This window comes from Podarcis vaucheri (genome assembly GCF_965113315.1).
Source record: "Podarcis vaucheri genome assembly, chromosome: 7".
NCBI classification, from domain to species: domain Eukaryota; kingdom Metazoa; phylum Chordata; class Lepidosauria; order Squamata; family Lacertidae; genus Podarcis; species Podarcis vaucheri.
Window position 1 is genome coordinate 30928373 of NC_138765.1, and position 27984 is coordinate 30956356.

The window sequence follows — 27984 nt, forward strand, 5'->3', positions numbered from 1 at the left end:
CCAGAGGTCCGTACTTAACCTGAAACTGTTCTTAACCTGAAGCACCACTTTAGCTAATGGGGCCTCCTGCTGCTGCCGCGCCGCCAGAGCCCGATTTCTGTTCTCATCCTGAAGCAAAGTTCTTAACCTGAAGCACTATTTCTAGGTTAGCGGAGTCTGTAACCTGAAGCGTATGTAACCTGAAGCGTATGTAACCTGAAGCGTATGTAACCTGAGGTACCACTGTAATAATAAATGCACATCAGGATCCTTCCCACAGGGCAGCTGATGCTAAATCACCCTGTAGGGAGGCAGAGAGAGGAAAGCTCAGTCATGGCAGGACCTGAGATGATTTTACTCTTACCAGTTCTGTTCCAACTAGGCAATGACTCAGTTCTGGGGCAGAAGTTGGGGTAAACTCCCCCCACAACCAGCAACAAACTGAGGCAAGAAACATGACAGCACCAGTCAGAAGCGAGAAGAGTTAAATTTAAAACTGTAGTCAGGCAGAGCTCTAAGCATTTAACCTCAGCGTTTTGCACTTGGAAAGACATATTTTTAAAAGATGCTGCGAAGCTTCCTCGACCACCTTAAGCAAAGGCGGGTGCAGTCAAAGTGCTCGTGCGCCATTGGTTCACGCTTGGTTTCCATTCAGCTTCTGGAAGAAAAGGCAGCTTCAGAGAGCCTATCTGTGACTGGCATACTTTTAAGCCACCAAAAGTGACAGGCAAAGCGACTGGAGGAGATCAGGCTGGGCTCTCCAGTTGCCTAGGCAACAGAGTGTAAACTTCCCCAGGATTCTCCCCTGAGAGCCAGCCAGGTAAGGAGTAACAGGTCCCAACCTGCAGTGCTTTGTCTTTAGGAATGAGCCAGTCCATGCAGATGATGCATTAGGGCTTTTTAAAAAGTAAAAAATGTATTTATTGTGCCACCGCATAACAAGTTACATTCCAGGCTGTCGGATCTGGTTGGGTGTCACACAAAACAATAACCTCCTTGTTGCTGTGGCCTGGAAGTATGGTGGGCTAGATGTGTCAGAGGGTACAGCCCAGAGCCAGGGAACCCCGGGCCTGGGGGGCCACATGTGGCCCTCCAAGGCTCTCTACCTGGTCTTCAGGTCTCTGCCCAGGCCACACTCCCTCCTCAGCCACATCCCTTGCTGGCCTTGCTTTGGACTTCCTTAAGTGTGTTTGTCTGTTGAAAACCAGTGTGGCATAGTGGTTAGAGTGTCAGACTAGGACCTGGGAGGCCAGGGATTCAAATCAACGCTTGCCATGAGGCTCACTAGGTGATTTTGGGCCAGTCACTGTCTCTCAGCTTCAAAAGGTTGTTGTGAGGATCAAATGAGGAGGGGGAGAACCACATACGCCACCTTGATACGCCCATGGATTCAGGACAGACAAATGGAAGATCTTCTTCACAAAGCAAAAGCATGGAATTCGCTCCCAAGGGTGATAAGTGATGGCCACCATCCTGGATAGCTTTAAAAGATTATTCGACAAATTAATGGAGGATAGCCTATCAATAGTACCAATATTTTTCTTAATTAACAATAATTGATCAGTCATGTAACCAGTGTTGCAACTCTATCTGTAATTACCACAAATTCTCTTTTGGTTATGTCATATTATTTAGTTTTAATGCCTAGAAAAATCTTCTTGATTCGAATTTATGTGTTAATGTTTCAGAAACAAGATGGCAAAGCTGATGAGAAGGGAAGTCACCTAGCTTGCAGTAGTGGTGTGACATGGACAATATCTTTGATACGTATCAACTGAATAGAAAAAGCAAAAAGGCTATCTCCCCTGTACTTGAGGCTAAAGGTATTGGATGGAGTCTGAACCATGAATGATGATGATGATTTTATCTGCACCCCCCCCCATCTGACTGGGTTGCCACAGCCACTCTGGGCAGCTTCCAACATACAGAAAAACATAATAAAGCATTACATTTTAAAAAGCTTCCCTATACAGGGCTGACCTCAGATATCTTCTAAAGGTGTGATGGTATGAATCAGGAAGGGGAGTTGCAATCTTGGAAGACGTTCTTTGTCAGAGGTAGAGAATCTCAGGCCTGGTGATCAAATGTGGCCCTCCAGTCCTCTCTACCTGGCCCTCAGAACTCTCCACAGGCCACACCCCTACTCTATAGGCCACACCTACACCCACAGGCCACAACCCTACTTCACAGGCCACATTCCTCATTGGCCCTGCTTCATGCTCTGAGTGCTCCAGCCTGGCTGGAATGAGTCCTTGAACTCATGATGCCTCTTGCTTGCCTGAATGGGGGACAGAGAGGGGTGTGTGAGTGTCTGTATAAAGATAATATTTATATCCATTGCTCCGTCTGCTTTTGCCACTAGCAGTGCCCACCAGTAGCATGTGGCCCTGGGGCTGAAACAGGCTCTCCATCCTTGCTTGAGTGGCTTCCATCCACCATCCTTTAGTGAATGGAGGACCAGGCATGGTGGTGACTGGGAATAGGGATGCAACATGGCACGAGAGTCTTTATGCTTTACCTGCTGTTGGTGTTTAGAGTTTCCACTTCTTTTATTTCAAAGCCGCTGGGGCCTCAGCTGTTGGGGCCAAAGGACCAGGCAGGAGCAGGAATCTTCAAGAAAGTATGCCACACTTGTAAAGGCATTTTTGATCGTGCCTTTTCTATTACTATCAACTGTCTCTAGTCACTATTTCTCTCTGCATTTGTGTTGCATGATTTTTTTTAATTGACTTCTTTTTCTAGGCCTGAGCTGTTGTTCCATTCCTTTCAAATTCCAAACCACAGTGATCTCCAATTCTGAACGAAAGGGCTTTAACTCTCAGACCAAGAGATTTCAGTATCCTGAGGTGAGAAACCATATTTTACTAAGTCTGTTCACCTGTTTTTCTCTTAGTAGGGCAGAACCAGGGAGTTCATCTGGGTTCAAATGCACCTTTGTTAGTTAATCCATCCCATGTTAGTTAATCCATCCCATGTAAGCCACATGGTGTCTCTAAGCCTACCTATACTATAGGGTTGCCATACGTCTGGAATTTCCCGGACATAGCCCAGAATCGGCTGTTGGAAACAACTTTTTGAAATAAGGCAACCCTACTATACCATCTATTTATCATTCCATCTATATTCTACATTTCCTCCAAAGAACTCAAGGAGTCATACATGGTTCTCCCTCTCCTTCGTTTATCCTCACATTAACCCTGCGGAGTAGGTAAGGGCGAGAGACAGTGACTGATCCAAGGCCACATAGTGAGCTTAATGGCTGAGTGCAACGAGAGCAGGACAAAAAATAAACCTGGAACATCTGTGATATAGAAAATCACAACATACAGGGTCATAGGAGACGAAATGATCCCATGTAAAGGCCTTGGGGGCAACACTGAAAAGGGAAATTTGCGTCTCTCTGTTATGACCCACTTTGACCAGTAGGCGGAAGCAGAACTTCATAGATGGGGAGTGCTAAATCCTTCAGGGGCACTTTGGTTCAAGGAAAAACAATATACAGTATGGAGTAAGTGTGCAAATGACACCTTTTAGGTCATTTGCTTTTTGGAAATGCACATTTTCACACCACTGCTCCCATAGAGATTTACCTTAAAAAAAAAAAGTCACATCTCATGCCGTCACAGTTCTTATTGGCCCATCTTGGGGCTAAGCATGCTTCCAGGCAGGTGTTTATTGTAGGATCGGTATTACTAATGTCATGCATGAAATTTTTGGCAGTGCCCACACAACATCAGCATCAAAATGTTAGGTTTTTTTTATCTCCCTCTTCCTGCCCAACAATTTAATCTAGATTTATCCTTTTGTGGAAAATCTGAAAAGGTTTGGGAAAGAAATGTTTCCAAGAACCTGTTTGCAATATCGGAATAGCTTGTTTACAATATTAATCCCCTGCCTGGGAGCTTCAGGATCCACAATGTGCAACATGGGGCCTGTTGTGCCTTTGGTCAACTGCTGGTGTTAGCAACAGACCCTCTCCCTTTCCTCCTGGGTCCTGCACAATGTTCCTCCAGCTACTGCCAGGGACCCAAACTGCTCTCAATTCCTCCCTTTTCTCCCTTCTCCATTGAGAACTATGCTTCCTCTCAGATATATATAACTGAGCATAACAAGCATCTCATCTGTGCAAATTTATCTTCCACGCCACCGGCAAGCCAACCTGTTGCTAAATTCTCAGAGTAGAAGCCAGAAGGGGCAACGCTTGAACCGTCTTCACAGTATGCTCCTTTCTCTTCCTGAGAATTTCCCCCTTCATACCGTAACTCCAGCAGGCAATGAGCCAAGCCACAAGGAATACAAAGGGTTTGGCATACTCTTGATTATCCCTAGAGAACATTTGCTTCTTCACATGTAAGGGGGAGTGTTGCATGCATCCCACCCTTTTGGGGGACTTTTGCAAGAAAGCCAAAGTTGTGTAGAAAAGTCAGTAGCTGCTGGAAAGCTTGGAGTAGACTTATTGCTGCGGGGCAGGGGGAATTGGGTGAGCAAGGAAAGTCAGTGGGTTGATTTGCATGACAAACTATGGGTGCCTCCAGACTGTCACTATTTTCCAGGAGGGAATCAAGCGTATAATGTAAATTTGGGTTTGTGCACTTAATGTGGTTTAAAGCACTCTGGCACTGTATTACAACAAATCTACTAAAAAGCAAACAAACCCAGGACTATTTGTGGTTTGGAAAGTCAACTATAAATGCACTGAAAAGTGTGGGATGAACAAAGATTAATGGGTAAACTTATAAGCATCCCACAAGCAAATCAGGATGAATGCTCATTGTCATATAACCTCCCAACATACAAATCAGAATGAACGCTCAATAAAGAGTGGACACAGTATTATGACCTCTGAGTAAACATTGTGCAAGCAAACCAGGAAGTGTGTCCTAAGGCTTGCCGAGGCCGTGCTGAGCTCCTGGAGAGCAGTGCCCTTGAAGGGGCCAGGCATCTCCACCCCACTGTGGCTGTGACCCAGAGCAGTCCCACAGAGATAAGCAACAGCAGCTGGATGTGCTTCACTGTGTTAGGCTATAGATGCTGAACTGATGAGAAGATGCCACGGCATCTCTCTGCCTGACCTGCTGCCCTTACTAAGCCTCTTGCCACGCTGATACCTACCTTCACTTACATACATCATCACCGTACAAACATCCCACTCCATAGCAACAGGGAGCTTGGGAAGCACTCTAACTTAAAAAAAACAAAACCCTTCATCATCCCAGTTCATTAAAAACCTGAAAGGTACACTTTTACTGACGCCAAAAAGAAGTAAGTGAAGGAGCCAGATAGAAGGAGCCTCACTGGGGAGAGTGTTCCACAGGCAGTGAGCCACAATCGAAAAGGCCCTCTCCCTTGTCATCACCCTTCATCCTGCCCTCAAAGAAGGGACCCAGAGAAGGGCGTCAGATGAGGATCTAAGAGTCTGAGTAGGTTCATTTCAAGCCCTTACTTAATTGTTCCAAACTAATATTAGTCCCAGGGACATGGGTGGCGCTGTGGTCTAAACCACAGAGTCTAGGGCTTGCCGATCAGAAGGTTGGCGGTTTGAATCCCTGCGATGGGGTGAGCTCCCGTTGCTCAGTTCCCGCTCCTGCCAACCTAGCAGTTCGAAAGCACAAAGTGCAAGTAGATACCGGTAAATAGGTACCGCTCCGGCGGGAAGGTAAATGGCATTTCTGTCCGCTGCTCTGGTTCGCCAAAAGTGGCTTAGTCATGCTGGCCACCCGACCCGGAAGCTGTGCGCCATCTTCCTCAGCCAGTAAAGCGAGATGAGCGCCGCATCCCCAGAGTCGTCCGCGACTGGACTTAACGGTCAGGGGTCCCTTTACCTTTTAATATTAGTTCCAGTAGGGGGCCTAATTTGGCCTGCAAGGCCATTCTTCCTGAACAACGCTCACCTGCCCCAGAGGTGTGGGGCAAATAATTCTATGGCTGCAAAAGGAATAACAAGGAGCCTTTAAATGCCTAGATTGTAGCTGATTCAAGTGGGGGTTGGACTTACCAGCTGGTTGGAGCCAACTTCAAGGCCTACTTTAATTGGTTGGTATCATCCTCTGCAGTGCGGATTGAACTCAGGGTTCTCTGCAAAGGCAAAATGGATTACCTGATGTCATGGTGATGTCAGGTGATTGACGGATGGCATGCTAATGTGGCCCAGCGCAGAAGCTCAGAATATGTCCCGCAGAAAAAAATCCCCACTCCACTTTTAAGACTCTGCTTGACAACTTCACTGTCCTGCTTGACCCCAAAACCACCAGCTCTGGCCTATCTGGGGATAAACTCAGCTTCTAACAAAGCCATGTTTGTCATCCATTGCAGATTGAAAGTGGCATCTTAAGACAGTGGGCTCATTTTTGTTTTATTTCATTCTATAAATAGAAAAAACCCACCCAGTACTCACTTCTGGAATGAAAGAAAAGTCGTTCTGGAAGGAGAGTTGAGTCAGGGAGGGGTGCGGCACTTTGAAATAATACACTCTGCCCACATGCTGAAATAATTCAGGCCAAATCAGATGTACAGGTGGGATTAGACATGCAATGGATTTGAGCTCCCCAGGTCTCTCTCTATGTTGCTGAGCAGACACCAGGGAAACTTAATCCTCCATTTTCAACCCGTTTTGCCATGCAACTTGAGACTCCCCATTAAAATGAGATTATTTTGATTTTGAAACAAGCAGAGAAGAGGCTTCTTAGTGTACAGTGACAATTGACAAAAACCAGCAAAACATTCGAGAGGCTTAGCGTATGGGAGGGTAAGTGCTGAATCCACATTATAATGCCATTGTGTGCTTCTCCACCCATGAGGTGACACACATGTCGCACATATTCTCTCCGCTGCTGCGTGGAGGAACAATGCATGCCCTCACTTTGACACTAAGTGCACGTCAGATTCCTAAGTAGGGCCTGATTTAAGAAATATACACCAGTTAACTGACTTAAAGCAGTGGATTAAACCTGCATGTATCTGGCGCGTTGACCTATGGTTAAAAGCCTCATTTGTCTTCAAATTATGTCCTGATTATTATTATTGTTGTTGATTTATTTATCGCCCTTTATACAACTGTTTCAAGGCAATGTGCAATGATGTATAATAATAAAAATTAAACATGTAAACACAAAGAAACAGTACCTATATGTAAAATAAAAGAGACCTGGGAAACCTCATCAGAAGAAAAATGCCCTTAGCTGTTTTCTGGAAAGTGCTGGTAGCAGGAGCCTGTCATATCTCTTTTATCTCTTACGTATGAAAGCAGGCACCATCTTGGAGAAGACAGCTTCTTCACGGCAGACCCAAAACATGTTGCTTGAGGCAAAGGGCACGGTGGCCTCCTGTCCCAGTTCCACTGCCAGAAGCCAACTAGACAGGCAGCCAAATCTTACTTTTAACACTAGTGATCCTCCACCACACCTGAGGCAGCAAGCCAGATTAGGGGGCCCAGAAGAGGCCACATGGCAACAGAGAAGGGAAAGCTGGGGGATCAGAAGAAACGTCTATTTGTTATTACGCCATGAAATTTATATACTGCTTGACTGTAAAAAACCTCAGACAAGGGGCTGCTGCTACTGTCTACCCTTCAGCCCAACTATTTGTGTACACAGGTACATAGAGTGAATGTCATGTGTGAACACAGATGCTTAAAAAATATCAGATGCCATATTTTATGTTTTTTTCAGAATGCCTGCAGAACCCTGCAAAGTTGAAGGTCCACTAGACTTGCCCATCTTGGCAATTGCTCTAGTACTTCTGCCCTAATTTCATCAATCACAAAGGCTTAAAACATATTTGTTTTAAGCATTTGCTGGTTTTATCTACTAGTGGTTTTCAACCAGTGTGCCGTGGCACCCTGGGGTGCCTTGAATGATGGTCAGGGGTACTGCGGGCAATGCTGGCCTCTGTCTCTCTTTTCTTCCTTCCCTACTCTGATGCCCTCTCACATCTCTGCCTCCCAAAGGCTTGCACATCTGTTTGTTGCAGCAGCCCTGGCTACTAGCTCCGCAGGCAAATAGTGCCTCTGGGGCTGGCATGGGGTGCTGGTTGCCAGGAGCTGATGTGGCTTCAGAGTAAGCAAGCAAGCAGATGAGGAAGCCCAGCCAGCCAGTCCACTAGCCCTTGGCTGGACAGACAAGTCCCAGGCGCCTGTGGTAAGGTTGCCAGACGTCCCCGTTTCCCGGGGACAGTCTCCGTATTTACAAATCGGTCCCATACAAAATCCATTGAAGTTGAAAAGTGTCCCCGGATTCATTGAAAAAAATCTGGTAACCTTACCCTGTGGGGCAGTGTGAGGAGGCACCTCTCAGCTCAGAGACCAGGGGCGGCTGCCCAGAGAACTCCTAAGGAGAGTGGAGAGGAGAGAGGCTGAGGGAGCTCTCCACAAGGGAGAGTGTTCACAAAAGGGTGAGAGGCTGCCGGCTCTGCAGGCAAGTGATGACATAATTGGGTTCCTGAGTCCCACAGGGGTGCCGCAGAAAGAATGTAGTTGATCAAGGGAGCCATGTACTCAAAAAGGTTGAAAACCTCTGCTATATACTGTTTTACATTATTTTATATGAAATACTATTTTGGTTAAGCAGTTAATATTTCTTTTCTAAGCAAATAAACAATTTCCTGAGCACTGGCAAAAATAAAACCCTGTTGCAGCAGACTCTGCCCTGTCATGATTATGCACTGTGTTCCTTCCCAGAATGAAAACCCAGGTCCAGGATTCTATGATGTAATCGATCAATCAACACTTCTCAACAATGTCTCCCAGTCCCGGAAAGGAACCTGTTTTTTCCCTTCCTTGGTAAGGTTTATACATATTTATGAACGACGGGAAGAAAAGAAAGGCCAGCGTCGAGAGGTTCCTTGAAGCCATTGTCAGTCTTACTGCCAGTGAAGCTTTTAAAATGCTCACACACCTTAGTTTTCCTTTTCTACTGTTTATGAGCTATAGTAATAATGTCGAGTTTACTGTTGTCAGAAATAGACCTGCGATAGCCTGATAAACATTAAGTCATCCACCCAGAGATTGCTGTAATTAAACCTGGATTCCATCCTCCAGTTTACGTTTGGAAGCAAATTCTTCAGAAATTAATGGGACATAATTCAGTCAGCAAAGTGTGTTTAGGTAGGTGTTTGTTCCTCCTCTGTTGGACAACTGCCTCTGAGAGATCAAATATGTATACTTATTTGCACAGACAACACTCATTCTCAAAACCCAAACACTTTGGCCATAGGCAGGGTTGATTTGGGGGGCCATGTGCATTCACTAAGGTCAAAATCCCATAAAGTCTATGTCGGTTGCACCCACATGGCTCAGGCGCATGGCTCAGAACTACTGGAAGCTATTTAAAGGCAGTGTTTGGTTTTATGACAAGTTCTTATTTTACTCTCTGGTTTATTTTTATATACACTGCTTAGAAGTGCCCCTGATTAAGTGGTATAATGGCCTCAAATAAATAAACAATGTTTACTTCTGTTGTGGCAACAACAGTAAATGAAAAGAGCTATCTATCAATCTATTGCGGCAGAAACTGCAGTTGGTTCAGAATACAGAACCAGATTGCTTTATGATATTAGCCCAGCAGGGAACATATAACACCAATCTTGCATGATCTTCTTTCGTTGTATGTTTGCTTACAAGCTAAATTCAAGTTGCTGATGCTTACCTTTAAAGTCTTTTGTGGCCCATGCCTGGGATGCCTGAGGTCTTCTTCCATATATGCCTTTCCCCAATCATTAAGATCCAGCACTGGAAATACTTTGCAAATCCAGATCTATTCAGATGGTGGCCTATTCACAACAGACCTTCTCAACCATAGTGTTGGCCAGGCACCCCCAAACTTGGCTCTCCAGATGTTTTGGGACAACAACTCCCACCATCCCTAGCTAACAGGACCAGTGATCAGGGATGGTGGGAATTGTAGTCCCAAAACATCTGGAGGGCCAAGTTTGGGGGTGCCTGGTGTTGACTCTGGCCCATCTAAATGTACCATGAAGCCCTACACTTTCTGGCTTTGTGTATTTTACTGGTTGCTGCGCAGTATTTTCTTGCTTTGTTTATTTGTATATTTTTACATATATATTTTTTAATTGCTGTTCCTCACATTAAAGCTGATGACTCTCAGAGTTGGTTTTCAACTTCTTGAATAAAATTATATATTGTGAACTTACTTCCCCATTACCCATTGTGGAGAGAGTCTTGGGCACAGATAGGCACATTGTCAGACGCATTATGACACTGAATGCCAGGTGCTGGGTATCCCAGGTGGGGAGAGTGCGGTTGTGCATTTTTATTATCTCAACAAGCCTGTGAAGAAGGCCTGTATCCCCAGGGTCATCATTAGCAGATGCGGCGCCGGGGGGCAAATATCCGCCCAGTGCCCCCAAATTACCACGGATGGGGGGGGCAAGCTGCGTACTGCCAGCCATGGGGGGGGGGCGCAACCCTCCCCAATGCCGCTGTGGGAGAGCAATCCCCACAGAGGCTTGGGAAGGAAGCTGTATGTCTGCCAGCCATATGGTTGACAGGGCGCAGCAGGTGGGCGTGCAGGGGAAGGGGAAGCCGCCGGCAAAGCTGCGCAACTCCCCCACTCGCTGAGGAGCCACTGAGAGGCCGGTGTCCTGGCGCAACGCACCACTAAGCCCTATGGGAAAGACGGCTCTGTATATCCCCATACTACATGTGAGGGGCTGTGGTATGATTTAAACCAGCGGCTTCCCCAGCTTGTACCTCATGCTTAAAACCCATTCAATATATCATTTTGTTTACATTTTGAGAGCACTTTACCTCAGTTTAACATGGTCAATATTCTTATGAATGTGATGACAACTCATATTTACCTCACCACAGAGATGATATGTTCAAGCTTTGACACAGATGTGGTAAATATAAGCTGTCACCCAAATAGGACATTATTACTCATACTCCTAAGAAAAAGTGACTACGTGAAAATGATGGGAGAAATCAGGCTCTGATTATTATACTACATCAGATAGAAGCATAGGAGTTGGCCCTAACTGGGTGGGAATTTCTTGTTAAGATGCCGATCTGGTGATTAATGGGTGTAGGCCAAGGATAGCCAATCTGTGACTGGGGAGCTGCAGAAAACCCCCAAGCACTTCAAGGGTGTATCTTGGGCAATTCAAGAAAGAGACAGATTAATACCAAGACTCTCTTTTGGATCCTTCCTTTCCTCTCCCCCCCTGGTTTATGACTGAAATGGGAAGGAGAAGAAGTGGGAGAAAATGGTGGCAGCAGTGAAAGATTGGGTGGTGGAGATTCCAGGCTGAGAATCAATGGAATTTATGGGCCATATTGGATAGAACAGAGCTCTAAAGCTTTTCCTAAAGGATAGTTAAGAGATGCTTTTACAAATTTGATTTCTTTTGGAGTGAACTTCATATAAAATAAAGACGGGTTTGGCAATGTAGTGGAGGTAATGACACCTTCTCAGGCAAGAGGATGTTACCTTCAAGAACCACCTATCGAGGATGTTTTTCACCAAAGCAGATGGTCTTTCATGACCACCATACAGTGGTACCTTGGGTTAAGAACTTAATTCGTTCTGCAGGTCTATTCTTAACCTGAAACTGTTCTTAACCTGAGGTACCGCTTTAGCTAATGGGGCCTCCCGATGCCACCACACGATTTCTCTTCTCATCCTGAAGCAAAGTTCTTAACCTGAGGTACTATTTCCGGGTTAGCGGAGTCTGTAACCTGAAGCGTTTGTAACCTGAAGCGTCTGTAACCTGAGGTACCACTGTATTTCCAGGATGGCAGCTGGCTCCTAGAATGGTTGGCTTTCTAGTGTTCATTTGCTTCTGATATTTATATACCATTTTCAACAACTTCTTGTCAAAGAGCTTTATGCATGTCAACAATATTTTCAGAGCAGGTTGCAAACCCAACAGCATCTAATTCCTGAAAAATCTGAAAAGTGATATGGCTGTTTAAGTTCCGTCTCTACGTTCCCAAGTCATCCCATCTCATCTCTCTCCCCCCCCCCCAGATTACCAATAGTGTAAACCAAATTCCATGTCTTCCCTTTCCAGGATACACGTATCGCTCGCCAGAGAATTCACAACTATCCTGCTGCAAATGCCTACAACCTCCCACCTACCCTGATTTCCAAGCGAGACTTTAGCCTGGGGTATTCCAGTATGTTTCAGCAACCAATTGCCAGGAAGATTTCAAAAAGATCCACTCCAGCCCCCAACCAATATAATGTAAGATGATCTAGAGATTGGAAAAGGGGAGGTCAGCAGTACAGATTAATACATTTTTTAATGGGTAGGGCTGCAGCTAATGGGGAACGGTCATAGTTCAGTGATGGAAGGCCCCAGGTTTAATCCCTGGCATCGACAGGTAAAGCTGCCAGCCAGTACGGGCAATACTAAGCTGAATGTACCAATAGTCTAATTTAGAATACCACAGTTTCATATATTCCACTTGGCAAAATAGAAAAAGATATTGAAGAGTATTTCTTGTTTTTCCCTGATGCTTTTCTCCCACTGATCATTCACACGTTTCCTTCAAAATCCGTTCATTTGTTCTGACCAGTGACCTTTCACAAAAAAATAATTGCATGGACCCAAGAATATTCAGATGAACCTTGCTGTGGGATTTGCATCAGTAGCCACAAAATAAAAAATAAAGAGCAGCAGTTGTTTTAAAACAACTTGGACTAGGACCTGGGAGACCAGAGATCTAATCCCCACTTAGCCATGAAGCTCACTAAGTGACCTTGAGCCAGTCACTCTCTTTCAGCTTCACAGTGTTATTGTGAGGATAAAATGAGAGGAGAGGAGAGGGAAGAACTACTGTATTTTCTGGCGTATAAGACTACTTTTTAACCCAGGGAAATCTTCTCAAAAGTCGGGGGTCATCTTATTCGCTGGCTACAGCAGCAACTCCTGCAGCAACTCCCCACCAAAGGATAAAACGACAGCAAATTAAATCAGAGGACACCAAGCTCTCTAGATGAAGCAGAAATACGCTTGAAAATTGGCCCCAGAAGCCACTGGGAAGTGGAGCGGATTTCCGAGCTGGACTGGAGACTTTTTTTAAAATTTTTATTTGGTGTGCGTTGGAAGAGGGGTAGTCTTATACGGCGAGTATATCCCAAACTCTATATTTTAACTGGAAAAGTTGGGGGGTCGTCTTATACGCCAGAAAATACGGTATGTACACCACGTTGGTGGAAAGGTGGGATATAAATGTCCTAAATAAAAAGAGAAGCAAATGCTTGGTTGGCCTTTATGTGCCCTGTGAAACTCTTAGGCAACTGTCTGACTAGTAGTAGCATTACTTCGTCAGCGTACAGGGAGTTAACACCAAGCACATTTCCTTTTGCCCCCTACTTTGCAGATCACTATTACAGTCTGTCATCCACACCCAAATAAGAACATTAGGTTGTATTTAATACAGTTTAAATAGGACTTCTCCTGAGAAGAACGTTCCTGAGTTAATCGCTAACCCGTGATTTACACTAACCCATGAGATAATACACAGCATTTGGAGAAGCCAAACAGGAAATGATCCATTCACAAGGCAGACAGGCTGAATAATTTATGGCCATGGGGAAGGGAGGCTGATGGGAAGAAACCAAGGGCCCAAGTTTACTGTCTGCACAGCAGGCTAATTTCACAAATATTTATTCATCTTTTCATTTATTTTAGCAGGTTTATAAACTGCTTCATGGCCAGAGGCTGCTAAAATAGTATACAAGATTAAAATGGGATCGAACACTAAACCCAATTTTTTTAAGCAAGAAAGTAATTTCTACAAAACTCTAAAAACAATAAAAATGTCTGTTGTTGTTGTTGCTGCTGCTGTTATATGCTTGATTCTGTTCCAGAATACTGTAAAACAACTGATTTTACAACTGAGTTGTATTTACAGGAGCCATTTCTATCAGCATGTGCTAAAGAGATAAGTATGTCATCGTGGGTGGGTAATCATTTGGTAAGCCAGGTGGCTTCTGAAATGTACTTTAGAGTAGCATCATTCATGCACCATTCACAAGCCACATTTGACCCATGTGCTGGAATAGTTCAGGCTTGGTGGCTGCATCGCAAATGTCCTTGCGTTGAAAGTAGGCAGACTTAAACACCAGTATTTATTTGGGTGTTGGTTTGCTTTTTAACTAAAGTGACTGCTGGAAAGTGAGTTCATTGCAAAACCCTTACTTTCATCCGCAGGTCTCGGTGGACCTCAGCAACAAAAGCCGCAACACTGGTGCCAAGTCAGTGTTTTCATCCAAAACTAAACGAGCGCTGGCAATCGGTAGCAAGGAGCATGTGCCTTCTCCCTGTAAGCTGGGCTGGGGGAGCCTCTTTTGACCCAAAGGCCAATTTCAAATATGGTCAACCTCCCAAGGGCCACCATCCTAATGGTGGGCGGGGCCAAATGTGGGAGTGGGCAGGGCCAAATGTGGGCAGGACCCAATATAAAGTAAGATGTCACCCAGTGCAAAAGAAAAATTAAAGAAAAACAAAGCCCTTCAGTGAAACAAATTAAAACAATCTACAATACCTTCTGAGTGTCCAGCTTTCTTCTCCTTTTCACCTCAGCTCTTGGGAATAAAAGCATCTCTGTTTGGCAATCATGCCTTGCCACATCGCTTCTCAATTTATGATCCTCATCGCTCACAGCCAGTAATTCAAACCTCTCCCCCTTACAATGCATGCAGTCATGGCATTTTGTCCTTTCAAAAGAACTTTTAAAAAATTATAGCACCAAAAGGCAGAGGGCCTTCTTGGTAGTGGCACCCGCCCTGTGGAACACCCTCCCATAAGACATCAAGGAAATAAACAACTATCTGACGTTTAGAAGACATCTGAAGGCAGCCCTATTTAGGGAAGTTTTAATGTTTGATGTTTGCTAATGTTTTTAATATTATGTTGGGAGCTGCCCAGAGTAGCTGGGGAGGCCCAGCCAGATGGGTGGGGTATAAGTAATAAATTATTATTATTATTATTATTAGAAATCAAATGCTTAGTGATAGGAAGAAGCAAAGTTGTTCCCCATTGCCAGCTTTCCAGGTGTATATGCCCAGATTTTACAAAAAGATATTACTTGCTCACCTGTTCACACATCATTTGTGACATATCAGTGACCTTAAAAGGGATGGGTGGGAAGAAACGACTTTCTTCCACTTTGCAAATGTTTTCCTACTAGAAAGCCTGGAGGTAATTTTTACTGTGCAGTCTATTTACAAACCTGAGCTTCAGGAAAGGGCAATCAAAATGATCGAGGGGTTGGAGAAACTCCTTTATTTAGTTTCGTTTTGTAAAATATATACACCACTTGATTATAAAACAACCCCTCAAAGCGGCTTGCAAAAAGATAACAATAAAATTATCGAGAAAAAATTACAATAGTTAACATAGTAAGGTTGAAATTCACACCAACTTTCTAAGCATCTGGGTAGGCTTGTCTAAACAAGAATGTTTTTAGCAGGCACCGAAAACAATATATTGAAGACCCCTGCTTGATAACAATAGGCAGGGAGTTTCAAAGCGTAGCTGCTGCCCAAATGACTGCGTATTTACAAATGAGGAACAGGTATTATATGGCACCTGTAACAGTGCCAATTCCGCCAATTGAAGCAGCCGAGTGGGCATATGTGGGGTAAGGTGGTCTTTTAGGTAAAATAGTCTTGTATATGGGCCTTATATACTAATAGTAATGCCTTGAACTTGACTCAGTAGCAAATCAGCACCCAGTGCAGATCTCTGAGCACAGGTCTACCATGCTGACAAGGCCTCAGTCCTGTCAGCAATTGTGCTGCAGCAGTCTGCACTAACTGCAGCTTCCAGATCATGTGTGAGGGAAGCCCTACATAAGGAAAAATGGCTGTATTTGAGGAATTTTAGTTGAGAAAACAAGAGGCGACGTGATAGGAGTATATAGAATTATGCACTGCATGAAGAAGGCGGATAGAGAAAAGTCCCCGCCTGCCCACACGGTCATACTACTAGAATTTGTGGATATCTTAATGAAGCTGAATGTTGGAAGATTTGAGACAGATAAAAGGAAGTGCTTCTTTCACAGTGCATAGTTAAACTATGGAACTTGCTTCCAAAGGAGGCAGTGATAGCCACCAGCTTTCAAGGAGGAGGAGGGTCGCTACTAGCCATGATGCTCTGTCTCCACAGCTGGAGGCAGTAATGCTTTCGAATACCAGTTGCTGTAAGCCATGGGGTGTGGGGTGTGCTTATGGGCTCAGGTCCTGCTTGCCAGTTTCCCTCAGGTATCTGGGTGGTCCCTGTGAGAACAGGATGCTTGTTAAGATGGGCCATAGGCCTGATCCACCAGTCTCTTATGAACTGAAATAGTACTCTGAATAAGACAGGTATGCTCTCCTGCTTCTGAAGGGCAGGACTGGCAATACAGTGGTACCTCTGGTTACAAACTTAATTCATTCCAGAGATCCGTTCTTAACCTGAAACCATTCTTAACCTGAGGTACCACTTTAGCTAATGGGGCCTCCTGCTGCCGCTGTGCCCCCGCCACACGATTTCTGTTCTCACTCTGAGGTAAAGTTTTTAACCCAAGGTACTACTTCTGGGTTAGGGGAGTCTGTAACCCAAAGTGTTTGTAACCCGAGGTACCACTGTATTTTCTATTCCAAAGGGGAGGGAGGAACTAATTCCTCCTCTCCTTTCATTCATTTCATTCCTCTCTTGTTCCAAGTAACAGACTCTCGTGCACCAATTTCATTCAACTGCAGCTAAAATGTAAGACTCGGCTGTGTACATAACATTCATTTAACGTGCAATTTCCCCCTCCCCAAAAGAATTCTGGGAACTATAGTTTAGCCCACAGAGCTGCAATTCCCATCACCTTTAACAAACTATAGTTCCCAGAATTCCTCATTAGGGATGCATTTTTAATATGGTTTAAATGTATTCTGCATGTGCAGCCTTAGTTTGGGTGTCAGCCTTTTCAAATTCCTTCCTTTCTTTTAAAAATCTAGGTCATTACCGAGTAAAGGATTCCTTCATACGGCAGGCGCCTACAGTGCTGGTGTCCTGCTTCAGATCCAAAACAAGTCGTGAAACCAAGACAGAGACGCTGAGCCCGGGGCCAGCAGCCTATCAGCAGCCAGCTGGCATCCCAGTCACGCCATCCAGGAAGTTCCCCGGCCTGTGAGTTCTGAGCAACTGCACTTTAAAAGGAATTTGTTTTGAGTCACCCAACTCCCTTTCTTAAGTAGGGAAGATGTGCTTGTGATCAGAAATGATAAAGAAGGAAAAGAAGAAGAAATACCAATAGACAATTCCAAGCCCCAACTTGCTTAAGAAGCAGGGGCTCTCTTCATCAGACTATATGGTGGAGCAGGGGAAAGTCATTTGGGTTGTTGCATGCCTTAAGAAGCAATGCAGCTTTCAAGCCTTCATAAGTGATTTAGGATGAAGGAAGGGCTGTTCCTCAGCAGTAGAGCCCATGCTTTGCATGCAGAAGTTCCAGGGTTCAATCTCTGGCATCTGCAGCTAAGAAATGCCCTTGTCTAAAACCTAGAACCACTGCCAGCCAATACTAAGCTAAGCGAGCTCATGATCTAACTCAATACAAGGCTAGGTAGCATAGGGACCTTGCTTTCTGTTGTGAATTCATTTGTTTAAGCTGCTTTAGCCCACCTGTTCTCAGGGCAGCCAGCACATCTAAAGGTTCTTCCATGCTTCTTTTATCCTTACATCAGCTCATTTATGAGCCAGTCGTCACTCATCATCACTGCTTAATTCTCAAATAAGGGAGATGTGTCAATCTGGCTTTTAGTGTTATGACACCACCCCTTTGGAGTTCCCTCCCCTTGAATATTTGAAAGGTGCCGGCTCTGTTGTCCTTTTGGCGCCTACTCAAGACCTTTCTTTTTCAACAAACCTTTGCAAAGCAGAGATCTTCCCCAGTCTACATGTACATTGGGATTGTTTCTGGGTGTTTGGATTGTTCTATTGTTCGTGTGTGTGTGTGTGTGTGTGTGTGTGTGTGTGTGTGTTTGCCACCTGGACTCCTTAAGGAGAAAGGGCAGAATATAAATTGAATGAATGAATAAATAAAGCTAAAGAAAGCTTGCATGACCCAGAGAGACTACAGCCACACATAGCCTGAGTGTCTGGTATGAAACTGAAAGCTGTGATTGGCTGTTGCGCTCAATGGAGCACATAAGAAGAGTGTTGCTCTATACCTCATCTTTATGGTAAACAGCAGTTGCTGGAGTTGCACCAGTTCAGTTTTAATAACTGGAAGAGGTGAAATGGACGGCAATGGGGCTGGGCCCCTTTGGACTGGGCATCACCCAGGAAGCCCTAAATCCAGGGGTGTTGGCTTGATGGTGGCCCTTCTCCACACACTTGCAGAAGCGCCTTCTCTATTATTGCTGCAACTGTTTCTGGACCAAAGGAGCAAAAGGATTATAGAGACAGCTTTTGGAAGCCCTAGCCTGAATTTTGCATTCACCAATTAAGTTAGGCAATTCCTTTCAGCCTTCTGTTTAATAATATGTAGGAAGCCCCCCACTTTTCCCTGCATACACAGTCCTTCCTCCCCCATACCTGCCCCAAGGTCCAGTCACTCTATCAGTCAGTTACTCAACTAAGTCAATTTTATGATGACCATCCTGTAAACAGCAAAGTCAGTTTGCTGGAGATAAGATTAAGATCTACCCCTTAAATTCTTGCCCATTACTGCTCATATCTTCCCCTTCCCCCATCCCCGTGCAAGCCTGGAGCTCTCTGCACACGGTCAGGGGGTATCTTTACTACATCTCATGCCGTTTTAATGCAGGCTTTGTGGAGGAAGAGGGAGGGGGAGCTGGCGCTGGGTAGTGTGCAATAAACCTCCGTGACTAGGGAAGGAGTAAATCAAACCTGACGGGCAAAGAACATCCATCTACGCTGGCAGAAAATACCAGAACTATCAGCATTTAGAGGCCAATCCAACTCCCATTTATGTCAAGGTGATTAATGTGTCCAAGGCCAGAGCTACAGCTGGTGCAGAGCCACTGACTACAGCACCAGTTTGTTCCAGATGAGCACCCTTAGATTTTAATGAGCTTTTTCCAACATATTCTCAGACGCAGCCCCCAAACCCTTTAAGGTACAGAGGTTCGATGGCACACAGAATATGAAAAGCTGGGGCATCCTTTAGGGAAGGTGACAAGGTGGAACACCACCGCACCACCATGTTTGGGATCACGTGCAATTATTTGTCGGGAGCCATTGATCAAAACGAGCCCATTACCCTTCTTCAGGTGTTTAAACTCTTACCTGCGGAGGGATGCAGGGCTGCTTGCTCCAGCCTCTCCAGTCCTCCTCCTTGAGCTGGAACGTCTGCAGAGGGGGCTGTATAATGGAGGACTGTCAGAATATTGATTAGAATGTGCCAACAGTCCTCCCTATGACTGGAAACCCTGAATTGAATGGGGTTTTCTGATTCACAGGAGGACAGCATTCAGCTGAAGACGCTTACCACTCACACCAGGGATGATGGCCGGCCATTGGCACTGCTAGGGTGGGAGGCAAGGAGCCCAACAGTAGGGGGAGCCAGAGCCAATGGCAGACGGAGCCAACTCACCCTCTTCCCTGCTGAGGGCTACAAGGGGCGATAGGGAGACTAGGGGGGAAGCTGATAAGTAGGCACATAGGGGGCTGGCTGCGGGCAGAGTGGGGTTGGTGGGACAGTGACCCATTTGCCCTTAAGGACCAGCCTCCCCTGTTTCACATGTGTGGGAAGGTTGGGAGTGGAGGGCTCAGTATGAATGGCCACACATTCCTCTGTAGAAACTACTTACGAAAGCCTGAAGAGGGCTGGAGAGTCTGGCCTAACTCTCCCGCTTCCTTCTTCCTTCTTGCTTCAGGCACAGTCAGAAGCCCTTCGCTCTCTGGCCACCTCACAGTGAATGGCTCTTGACATGAATGGCGAAATCAGCCCATGTACCAGGCAGACATGTCAAGCCCCTTATTCAACAAAAGAAAGGAAATAAGGAACGGCTGCTCTGTACTTATAAACAACTCGGCTGCTACAGTTGTAGCAAGTCATAACAAGGGTGGGAAGGATTCCCTGTACACTGGAGAAACCCAAGGTTCCTCAATTTAGAGGTTCCTCAGTTGAGAGCAAGGGTGGGGCACTGATTCTTATCTCCCCTAACTGCTCCCCGCCCCACCAGCGGGCCAAGTTTGATAGGTGAGTCGAGCTATCCATCTGTCAATCAGATGATGTCACAACAATGCCAGGTGTTCTGCTTTTGTCCATGCACAGCACAGCACTCTACAAATCCTGACAATCAGCTGGTTGTCGGTGCTTGCAAAGTGGCGTGCACAGGACTTTGTAGGTACCGCCAATCAGCTGATCATCAGGGTTTGCAAGCCCCTTTTTGGTCCAGATGCATTTTTACCTGCCCTGCGCCTGATGTTGTATATGAATTTGGGGATGGAGCGGGGTGTGCCTTGGCCAAACTGGCCTTGCAGGCTGAATGGGAAGGCCTAGCTGAATTCAAAGCCAAAATCAGTTTGGACAGCGTCTATGATTCTTTCTTACAGGCGAAAGTATGGGTTGAACTTCTCAGCCCCAGCTGCCCCTCGCCCCAAAACGCCCCCTGCACCTGGGCCTGGCCAGTATGAAATAGTAGACTATGAGAGTCCTTCCAAGCATTATATCTCCAGTGCCGTCTTCGTCTCAAACACAGGCCGCTGGGCAGGTGATAAATCCCACGAAGACATACCTGGCCCAGGTAAGCATGTTGTTGTTGCAAAAAGGTGTTGTGCTTCTTCATTTAACAATAATTATAATGTATAACTATATTTTGGAAAGTTGTTCTTGTGTCGGTTTGCTGTGCATTTGGACACCTTTTATTGTAACTAAATTTTGCATAATCATTCTTGAGAACAAGGAGCAGGTTTATTTCTATTTTTGGATGCCATTTTAAATCAAGATGATGGACTGATTTTAACCACTGATTTCAAAACTGCACTGATTTGGAAGTTCCTTAGAATTCCTGAGCAGCAGCAGGCATGAGGCTGCTGATGCTTTAACAAGACTGCCGTCCTCACCTCACTTGCTCAAAAGAATAACTATTACTGGGCACCTGGGGTTTCGTACTGAGCAAGCATGTTTTTATACTGGTGCTCCACAAGTCCAAGCTTAGCATGCAGCAGCCGCATTCAGATGTTACAATGGGCTGGGATAAAACAGCAAACTGTTGTGAGCCACAATCCAGAAACAGAAGCTTCTAAGCCCCACCCCTTGTATTTCCAATATCAAAACTTGGTGGGGTGTTACGTCAAATGCAGGCAGGAAGGGAGATTCTAGGCTGCTGCTATTTTCAGGTGGAATTCAGTCCCATACTGGCAAATTCAGGGTGTTCAGTTAAAGTTTAATTGTCTCTCTTGCACAACAAAACCCTTTACTTTATGACAGGCAAATGCACCAGAAAGTCGCTTGGCAGAAGATTGTCTGACTTCCCAAACAAATCAGAATTAATGCATGATAAATGGCCGACAATGTGTAACCTTCCCACAAGCTTTGTGCAAAAAAACCCCAGGATGAATACTAAAAAATAATAATAGCTATAATCCGGAAGCAAACATAGATTACTAATGACTTGTTTGTCCTCGGCAATGGACATTTTGCAAAACAGATACAGTGGTGCCTCGCAAGACGAAAAGAATCCGTTCTGTGATTCTCTTCGTCTAGCGGTTTTTTCGTCTTGTGAAGCAAGCCCATTGAAGGATTAGCGGATTAGCGCTATTAGCGCTATTAGCGGCTTATCTGCTGATCAGATCAGCTGATAAGCGGCTTAGCGGCTTAGAAAAAGGGGGGGAGGGGGAAAAACCAGCAGGAACTCGCAAGACATTGTCGTCTTGCAAAGCAAGCCCATAGGAAATTCGTTTTGCGAAACACCTCCAAAACGGAAAACTTTCGTCTAGCGAGTTTTCCGTCTTGAGAGGCATTCGTCTTGCGGGGCACCACTGTAGTTGTATCCAGCATACAACACTGAAAGTAATGGGCGTGTTTTAGTCATAATTTCAATGGGTCTACTCTGAGAATGGCTAATGTTGGATACAACCCAGAAGCAGACTTCCTTGCGATGCATAGGGAGCTACCTCAGGTGGCCAATTTGGGGGTGTCCCCTGACCCATGGGGCTGCATGACAGATAGACAGATCAGACCACAGAGGCACAATCCATCGGACTCTTGCCCTTGTCTGTTCATTTCAGTGGCGCTTGTGCAGGTTAAGAGCATAAGAAGAGACTGGCTGCTGGATCAGGCCAAAGGCCCATCTAGTCTAGTATTCTGTTCTCACAGCGCTCAGACAGATGCCTATGGGAGGAGCTGAGAGCAACAGCACTCTCCCTTTGTGTGATTCCCAGCAACTGGCCTTCAGAGGCTTACTACCTCCAACAGTTAGAACAAAGCCATTGTAGCCGAATAGCCATTGGCAGCTATGTCCTCCCTCCAGCATCCAAGGTAGATAGTGCTCCATTATTCATGTGAGTCTCAGGGGGTGCTATTTGGATTTTGCACCTCAGCACCAAAACGCTTCAAGCATTCCCAAGCAAAGCCCTGAATCCTTTACAGCTTCGCTGCATGTGGTGTCATTCAGCAATTGGATCCTTCGTATATTGCAAGGGATTCTGGGAGTGTGTAGATCTTCATCCTTAAAAAAGTGGGACGGGGGGAAGGCAATCTTCCATTTGGAATGAGGGGAAGTTCTTGCTATGAAAAGCTAAGTGCATTGGCTGGGAACAAGTGAGAAATAAGGGGGTTGGGTAGCCTAAGAAAATGTAAACCACAAGAATCCAACGGTAGTGAACTGGGAGGATTATGCTTGCTGAATGAAAATAATGAAAACAGCCCAGCCTGTTCCAATTAAAATCTTCCTCAGGGGCACTGGGATCTTATGTTCCTTTCCTTCAAAGAGATTTCTTGTGAGAATCTTTGTCTGAAAGAATCTCTCTGTCTCTGCCTCTCTCTCTCTCTCTCTCTCTCTCTCTCTCGGGAATGAGACTACATTTAAATCACATGGTTCCCCTTCCGCTCAAAAGAATCCTAGGAACTGTAGTTCCCACACACAGACCTACAATTCCCCGCACCGTAACAAACGACTATTTCCACAGTTCTTTAGAGGGAAGTCAAGAGCTTTAAATAGATCGTGCGTATGCAGCCTGAGACTCTGCTATTTTGACTCCAGCTTGCAGGAGGTTCAGTCCAGTGCCCCCCCCCTTTATAAGCAAGTAATTGCCATCTGTACGTCACCAGATGTAATAGCCTATGATGGAACAAAAGAACAAAACGAAAACACCAGCTTCCAGGAGTTGCGTAACGAATCATCTTTGGGAAACCATCATTCAGCTCCTTGTCTTGCCACCACAGGGTTTACTTGGTTGTTCATAAATTAATGGCATCTTTTAAAAATTCTTGTGATGAGATAGAAAGGGCGGACAGAGCGTCAGAAAGGAAAGGAGGATGACAAGTGCTGATTCTTAAGCTCTGTAATGGTTGACTTGCCCAGCTGGGAAGTGACTTTAATAGCTAGCTTTGCATCTTGTCATCCGTCCCAAAACTATATTCATATTTATTTGTTTTAGGCCTTTTTTTTAAAAAAAAAAAAAACATTCTTTGAGATTTCTAACCCGCCCTGACAACAGAAGTTCAAGGCAGGCGACAGCCTTTTAAGCCTTTTAAGAATAAAATACTAACCAACACCCCCTCAACACACACACACACACACACACACACACACACACACACACACTCTTAAGAGTTTGGGAGGCCATAGGTTATTTCCTTCTAACCCCTGGATCCAGCAAGTGTTAAAATACAGGATAACCCAGGCTAACTTCCTGTGTTGAGGTGATTGCAACAAATGGCAATAAAAAGTCAACAATAAAACCTAGTACAGTATGTGCTGTAAATTTAATTTGGGAAGGAATGTCTTAATTTTATTGAGGTCCTGTGTCCCGAAAATATGGGCAGGCTTAGAAGGGTAGGAAGGTTATATTTTAGGGGGAAAACCCATGATTTTCTTTTTTCATTTGTGCACTAAAGTTTATCTGTGAAAATAGAAGGCAACAACATTAAATGGAAAGTATTTCCTTCCTTTTTAACAGCTGGCTTCTCCACTTACCCTTTTTCTGTTTTGCTTTGTGTGTGAGCATCATGTTAGCAGTGTAGTGTGGTAGTTAGGGTGTCAGACTAGCCATGAAACTCAGTGGGTGACTTTGGGCTAGTCAGCCTAACCTACCTCACATAGTTGTTCTGTGGTTGTTGTGGTGGTGTGGGAGGGAGGGAGAGAGAGAACGATGTGTGAGGAAAATGAAATATGTGAACCCCTGTAAACTGACGTGTGTGGGTGAGCAACAAAAAGAAATGGCTGGGTGCCTGGATTCAGAATGTGGAGCTTGCACACACAGAGCCCCAGTAGCACAAAATAAGATCACAAAATTAAGCATCAATATAGCATATAGGTTGTTAAACCCTCTTTACCCTGTTCAGCTGCACACTGTGGCTGACCTCTTTCTACCCCTCCTACAAGCAGTAGACCCCACACTGCTAAGTAAGTTTAAAATGATTTACTTACAGATTCAAGGTGTCAGTCATGCATTGTTCCATGCAGCAGCAAGGATAATAAAGGCAACATATTTCTGGGTGGAAAATACAGAATTTAATTCCAAATACATGCTGTAAGCTCAGGAGCAAACTTACACACATCCTGTTTCATTGGTTATATGATGCTGAGAGAAAGGAAATAGAAAGGCTAGACATAACTGAGTCTATCTAGCAATACAACTCTGCTGTCCTTAACTCCTTCATATACTAACTAGCAGTCCTGCATAGATATGTTTGACTGCAATCTCCCACAAGAACCATATATGCTGTATTGAGCTCCTTGCAGGAAATGTAGGATATAAGTGTCAAATCAAAATTAAATACCTTTCAGAGGGATTGTTGTGCTTTATTAAAGTGTTGTTTGGACGAACAGCTGTAAATCAGCTTTCTGCTTTGCATTGTTAGCAGGTGCTAGTGTGAAGAGTCTCTTAAAGGCCAACCTCCTCTTTTCAGTTAAAAAACCTCCAGAGAATTCTGAATATGTGAGCAGACCATCTCATGGGGCAAAATGCTCAACACAATAGAGGGTGACAGAAACCTCACTGCAGTCCATGACAGTTACAGCCCATGAGTTGTAACATTATCTTTCCGTCAGTGACTGGGGCTTATTGGAGTAAGTAAGCAATACAAGAAATATGAACCTAAGCCCCTCTGGCAGATTAATGTAGAGCTTGAAACGTAGACAATAGCAATTTTACCCATTATTTACAGTAAGTAATAATGATTCATTGGTAGGATTTGTACCTCTACTGAGTAGTTGAATTGTCAAAGCAGAAAAAGCATTCCTATGTGTTATCAGAACTGCAGCGCATGAGTTCTTTCATAGGTAACAAGATGCAAAGGATAAAACTCCCGTTCTTCCAATCTGGGTTGCTTCCACGCTAGCCCTTTGCTCTGGAATCACCATCTTTTGTTGAATCACTTTGTGCAGAGAATCCAGACAACATTGTAAAATAGTTGCATGCCATTGTTTTCTGTGTTTACCCCCTATTTTTCCCCATACTTGATTTGTACAGGTATATAGCAATTTAAAAACTGCAGCACCATACCATAGCTGTCAACTTTTCCCTTTTTTAAAGGGAAATTCCCTTATTCCGAATAGGATTCCTCGCAAGAAAAGGGAAAAGTTGACAGCTGTGTGAACTGGCAAAGAGCTATTGAGTCTACTGTGCTTTTAATTAAAAGCTTCCTCCTAGTGGTTTCTATCTTGTTTTGTTCATTGTTGCTGGGAGATCAGTGATTAATTTCCCCTTTAATTAGCCAGCATCATTCTGCAGTGCAAAGGGTTTTTAATAGCTATTTCCTTTCATTATTTCCCTACTTTTCTTTCTTTTATTGTGAAATATTGCCATTTCACTATAAAAAACAGAAAACAATTCAGAGAAACAAAGTAATGAAAGCCACTTCCCCATGTAATTAGAATCAGACTTATGTCCCTCCAGCCCAGTACTGTCTACTCTGGCTGGCAGCAGTGCTCCAAGGCCAAAAGTCGGAGTTATACATTCTGAAGCAAACCTAGGCTTCCAGCCCATTACTTGCCTTGCCATTAGGGTGGCTACTTTCGCTTAGCCCAAAAGAGAAGAGGACAGTTTGTTTGTTTGTTTGTTTGTTTATTGACTTTCCTCTCAGAACTGTCTCAGATTACTGTTTTTGCACCTTGGCAGCCATGGAAAATCAATGTTTTTCCACACATCAGTCATTAGGAGGAGTTGTGATCTGCAATTTGATTCTGGTTTGGTGGTGAGAAAATCCATGAAAAATTATGCCATTTCAAGAGGACCTGTTTTGCTTCTCCCTCCCGGTCACCCATTTTCTCTCTCCCTTTTTTCTGCTGCTCTCTCAGTCATCCCCCTTTCTATTCAGCTGCTCAGGTGCCAGTGTTGAAAATCACATAGAGCTGAAAGGGGGAAGGAGGAGTCACTCTTCCAAGTTCCTCCTTCAGGTCTATGTACTTTTCAAGGGGGGAAATGGTAACCACCCTGGTTCTGTCCTGACAAAAGGGGCAGTGAGCTGGGGCAGAGACACGGTTGTCTGTATCCTTAAGTACAGTGGTACCTCAGAAGTCGAACGGAATCCGTTCCAGAAGTCCATTCCACTTCCAAAACATTCAGAAGCTGCGGAAGCTGCGTTGGACGTTAGGGTTCCAAAGAATGTTCGCAAACCAGAACACTCACTTCTGGGTTTGCAGCGTTCGGGAGCCAGAATGTTCGAATTGCAAGGCATTCGTGAACCAAGATACGACTGTATACCATTGCACCCACACAATGCACCACGGGCATATCCCTGATATAGAGATGAACAAGCTGGGAAAGATTCATCTGCTAAATGTCTGTGAGCCAGGCTGCTATTAAAAGGATAGGAGCTGGGTTAGTTAGCAAAGCAGACGATTCTAATCCTCGTTTGCGCTTGCATTGGGGGCTGCTAGCTCTGGCGGGGCTCCTGTGCTTTGAACGGCATAGAAGGCAGGAATTCAGCAGACAAAGCTCATCCTGACAATCACAGGCATCTGGTCAATGGCACAGGAGCCCACCAGGGGGAAAAAAGTTGGCAACCCAACACCTAGCTGTATTTCTTCTGCGCTGCCTGTTGAAGAAGGCCCAGGAGCCTTAGCAAAATATCTGTTTGGATTTGCAAGGAAAGGTAAGACCAAGGCTCACCTTGCCGGGTATGTGTGGTAGTACAAGAGTTCACTTCATGTAAAAACGTAAAAGCTGCAAAACCCACCTACTGAGTCCCGAGAGTCAACCTGACATCTTTTATGCCTGTTTCTCCTTCTAGGGGCATACAACATCCCCGTACCGCAAAAGCAATCCTTCATCTACAACACCACCAATAAATGGGTGCCGGTATTGTAAAGCAGAGGATCCCACAGTGTCGGTTTGGCAAGCGCTCTTATTTGCAAGTGCTGCATTTCTCTGTTGTTGTTGTTTTAAAAAAGAACAAATGAATTTTGCATTCACTTGCCTGTGAACAAGACATGATACCCACCTGTTTGAAATCCTGTATTTCCTTGTGGGGCGGGCGGCGTAAGGTGGGCCCTGAGTTGCTCCTGTTTTACACACATGACAGAAGATGAGTTTTGGATATAGAGAATGGATGTCATTTCATTGTTGGCTTTACATGGACAGTGGATTGTTCATCCCAATATTTATTTATAAAAATTAAGAAGCCTGACCTGCCTGGCTCCTACTTTCTCACCATCTCACTGGGAATAAAATATTGAAGATGGGGACTGTTGAGAGGAGGTGATAGAGGGTTTTTATTTAAAATGATGTGCATGGTGCAGTGAAGGTGAACAGAGAAGTAACAGAGCTTGGGCTCACCTAAAAGGTAAAGCTAAAGGGAGCGACTCTGGGGTTGCGGCGCTCATCTCGCTCTATGGGCCGTGGGAGCCGGCGTTTGTCCGCAGACAGTTT

General features: G+C 44.9%; 1 protein-coding gene across 1 annotated transcript; it reads left to right on the top strand.

Annotated features, from left to right (window-relative positions):
* Positions 1-692: 692 nt before the first annotated feature.
* Positions 693-27742, top strand: STPG1 (sperm tail PG-rich repeat containing 1). Its single transcript, XM_082231913.1, has 9 exons — positions 693-799; positions 1668-1802; positions 2722-2825; positions 8654-8755; positions 12007-12180; positions 14155-14266; positions 16935-17106; positions 20500-20690; positions 27347-27742. Exons 2-9 carry the CDS (start codon positions 1727-1729, stop codon positions 27421-27423), a joined length of 1008 nt encoding a protein of 335 aa, XP_082088039.1. The 5' UTR covers positions 693-799; positions 1668-1726; the 3' UTR covers positions 27424-27742.
* The last annotated feature ends 242 nt before the right edge of the window (positions 27743-27984 follow it).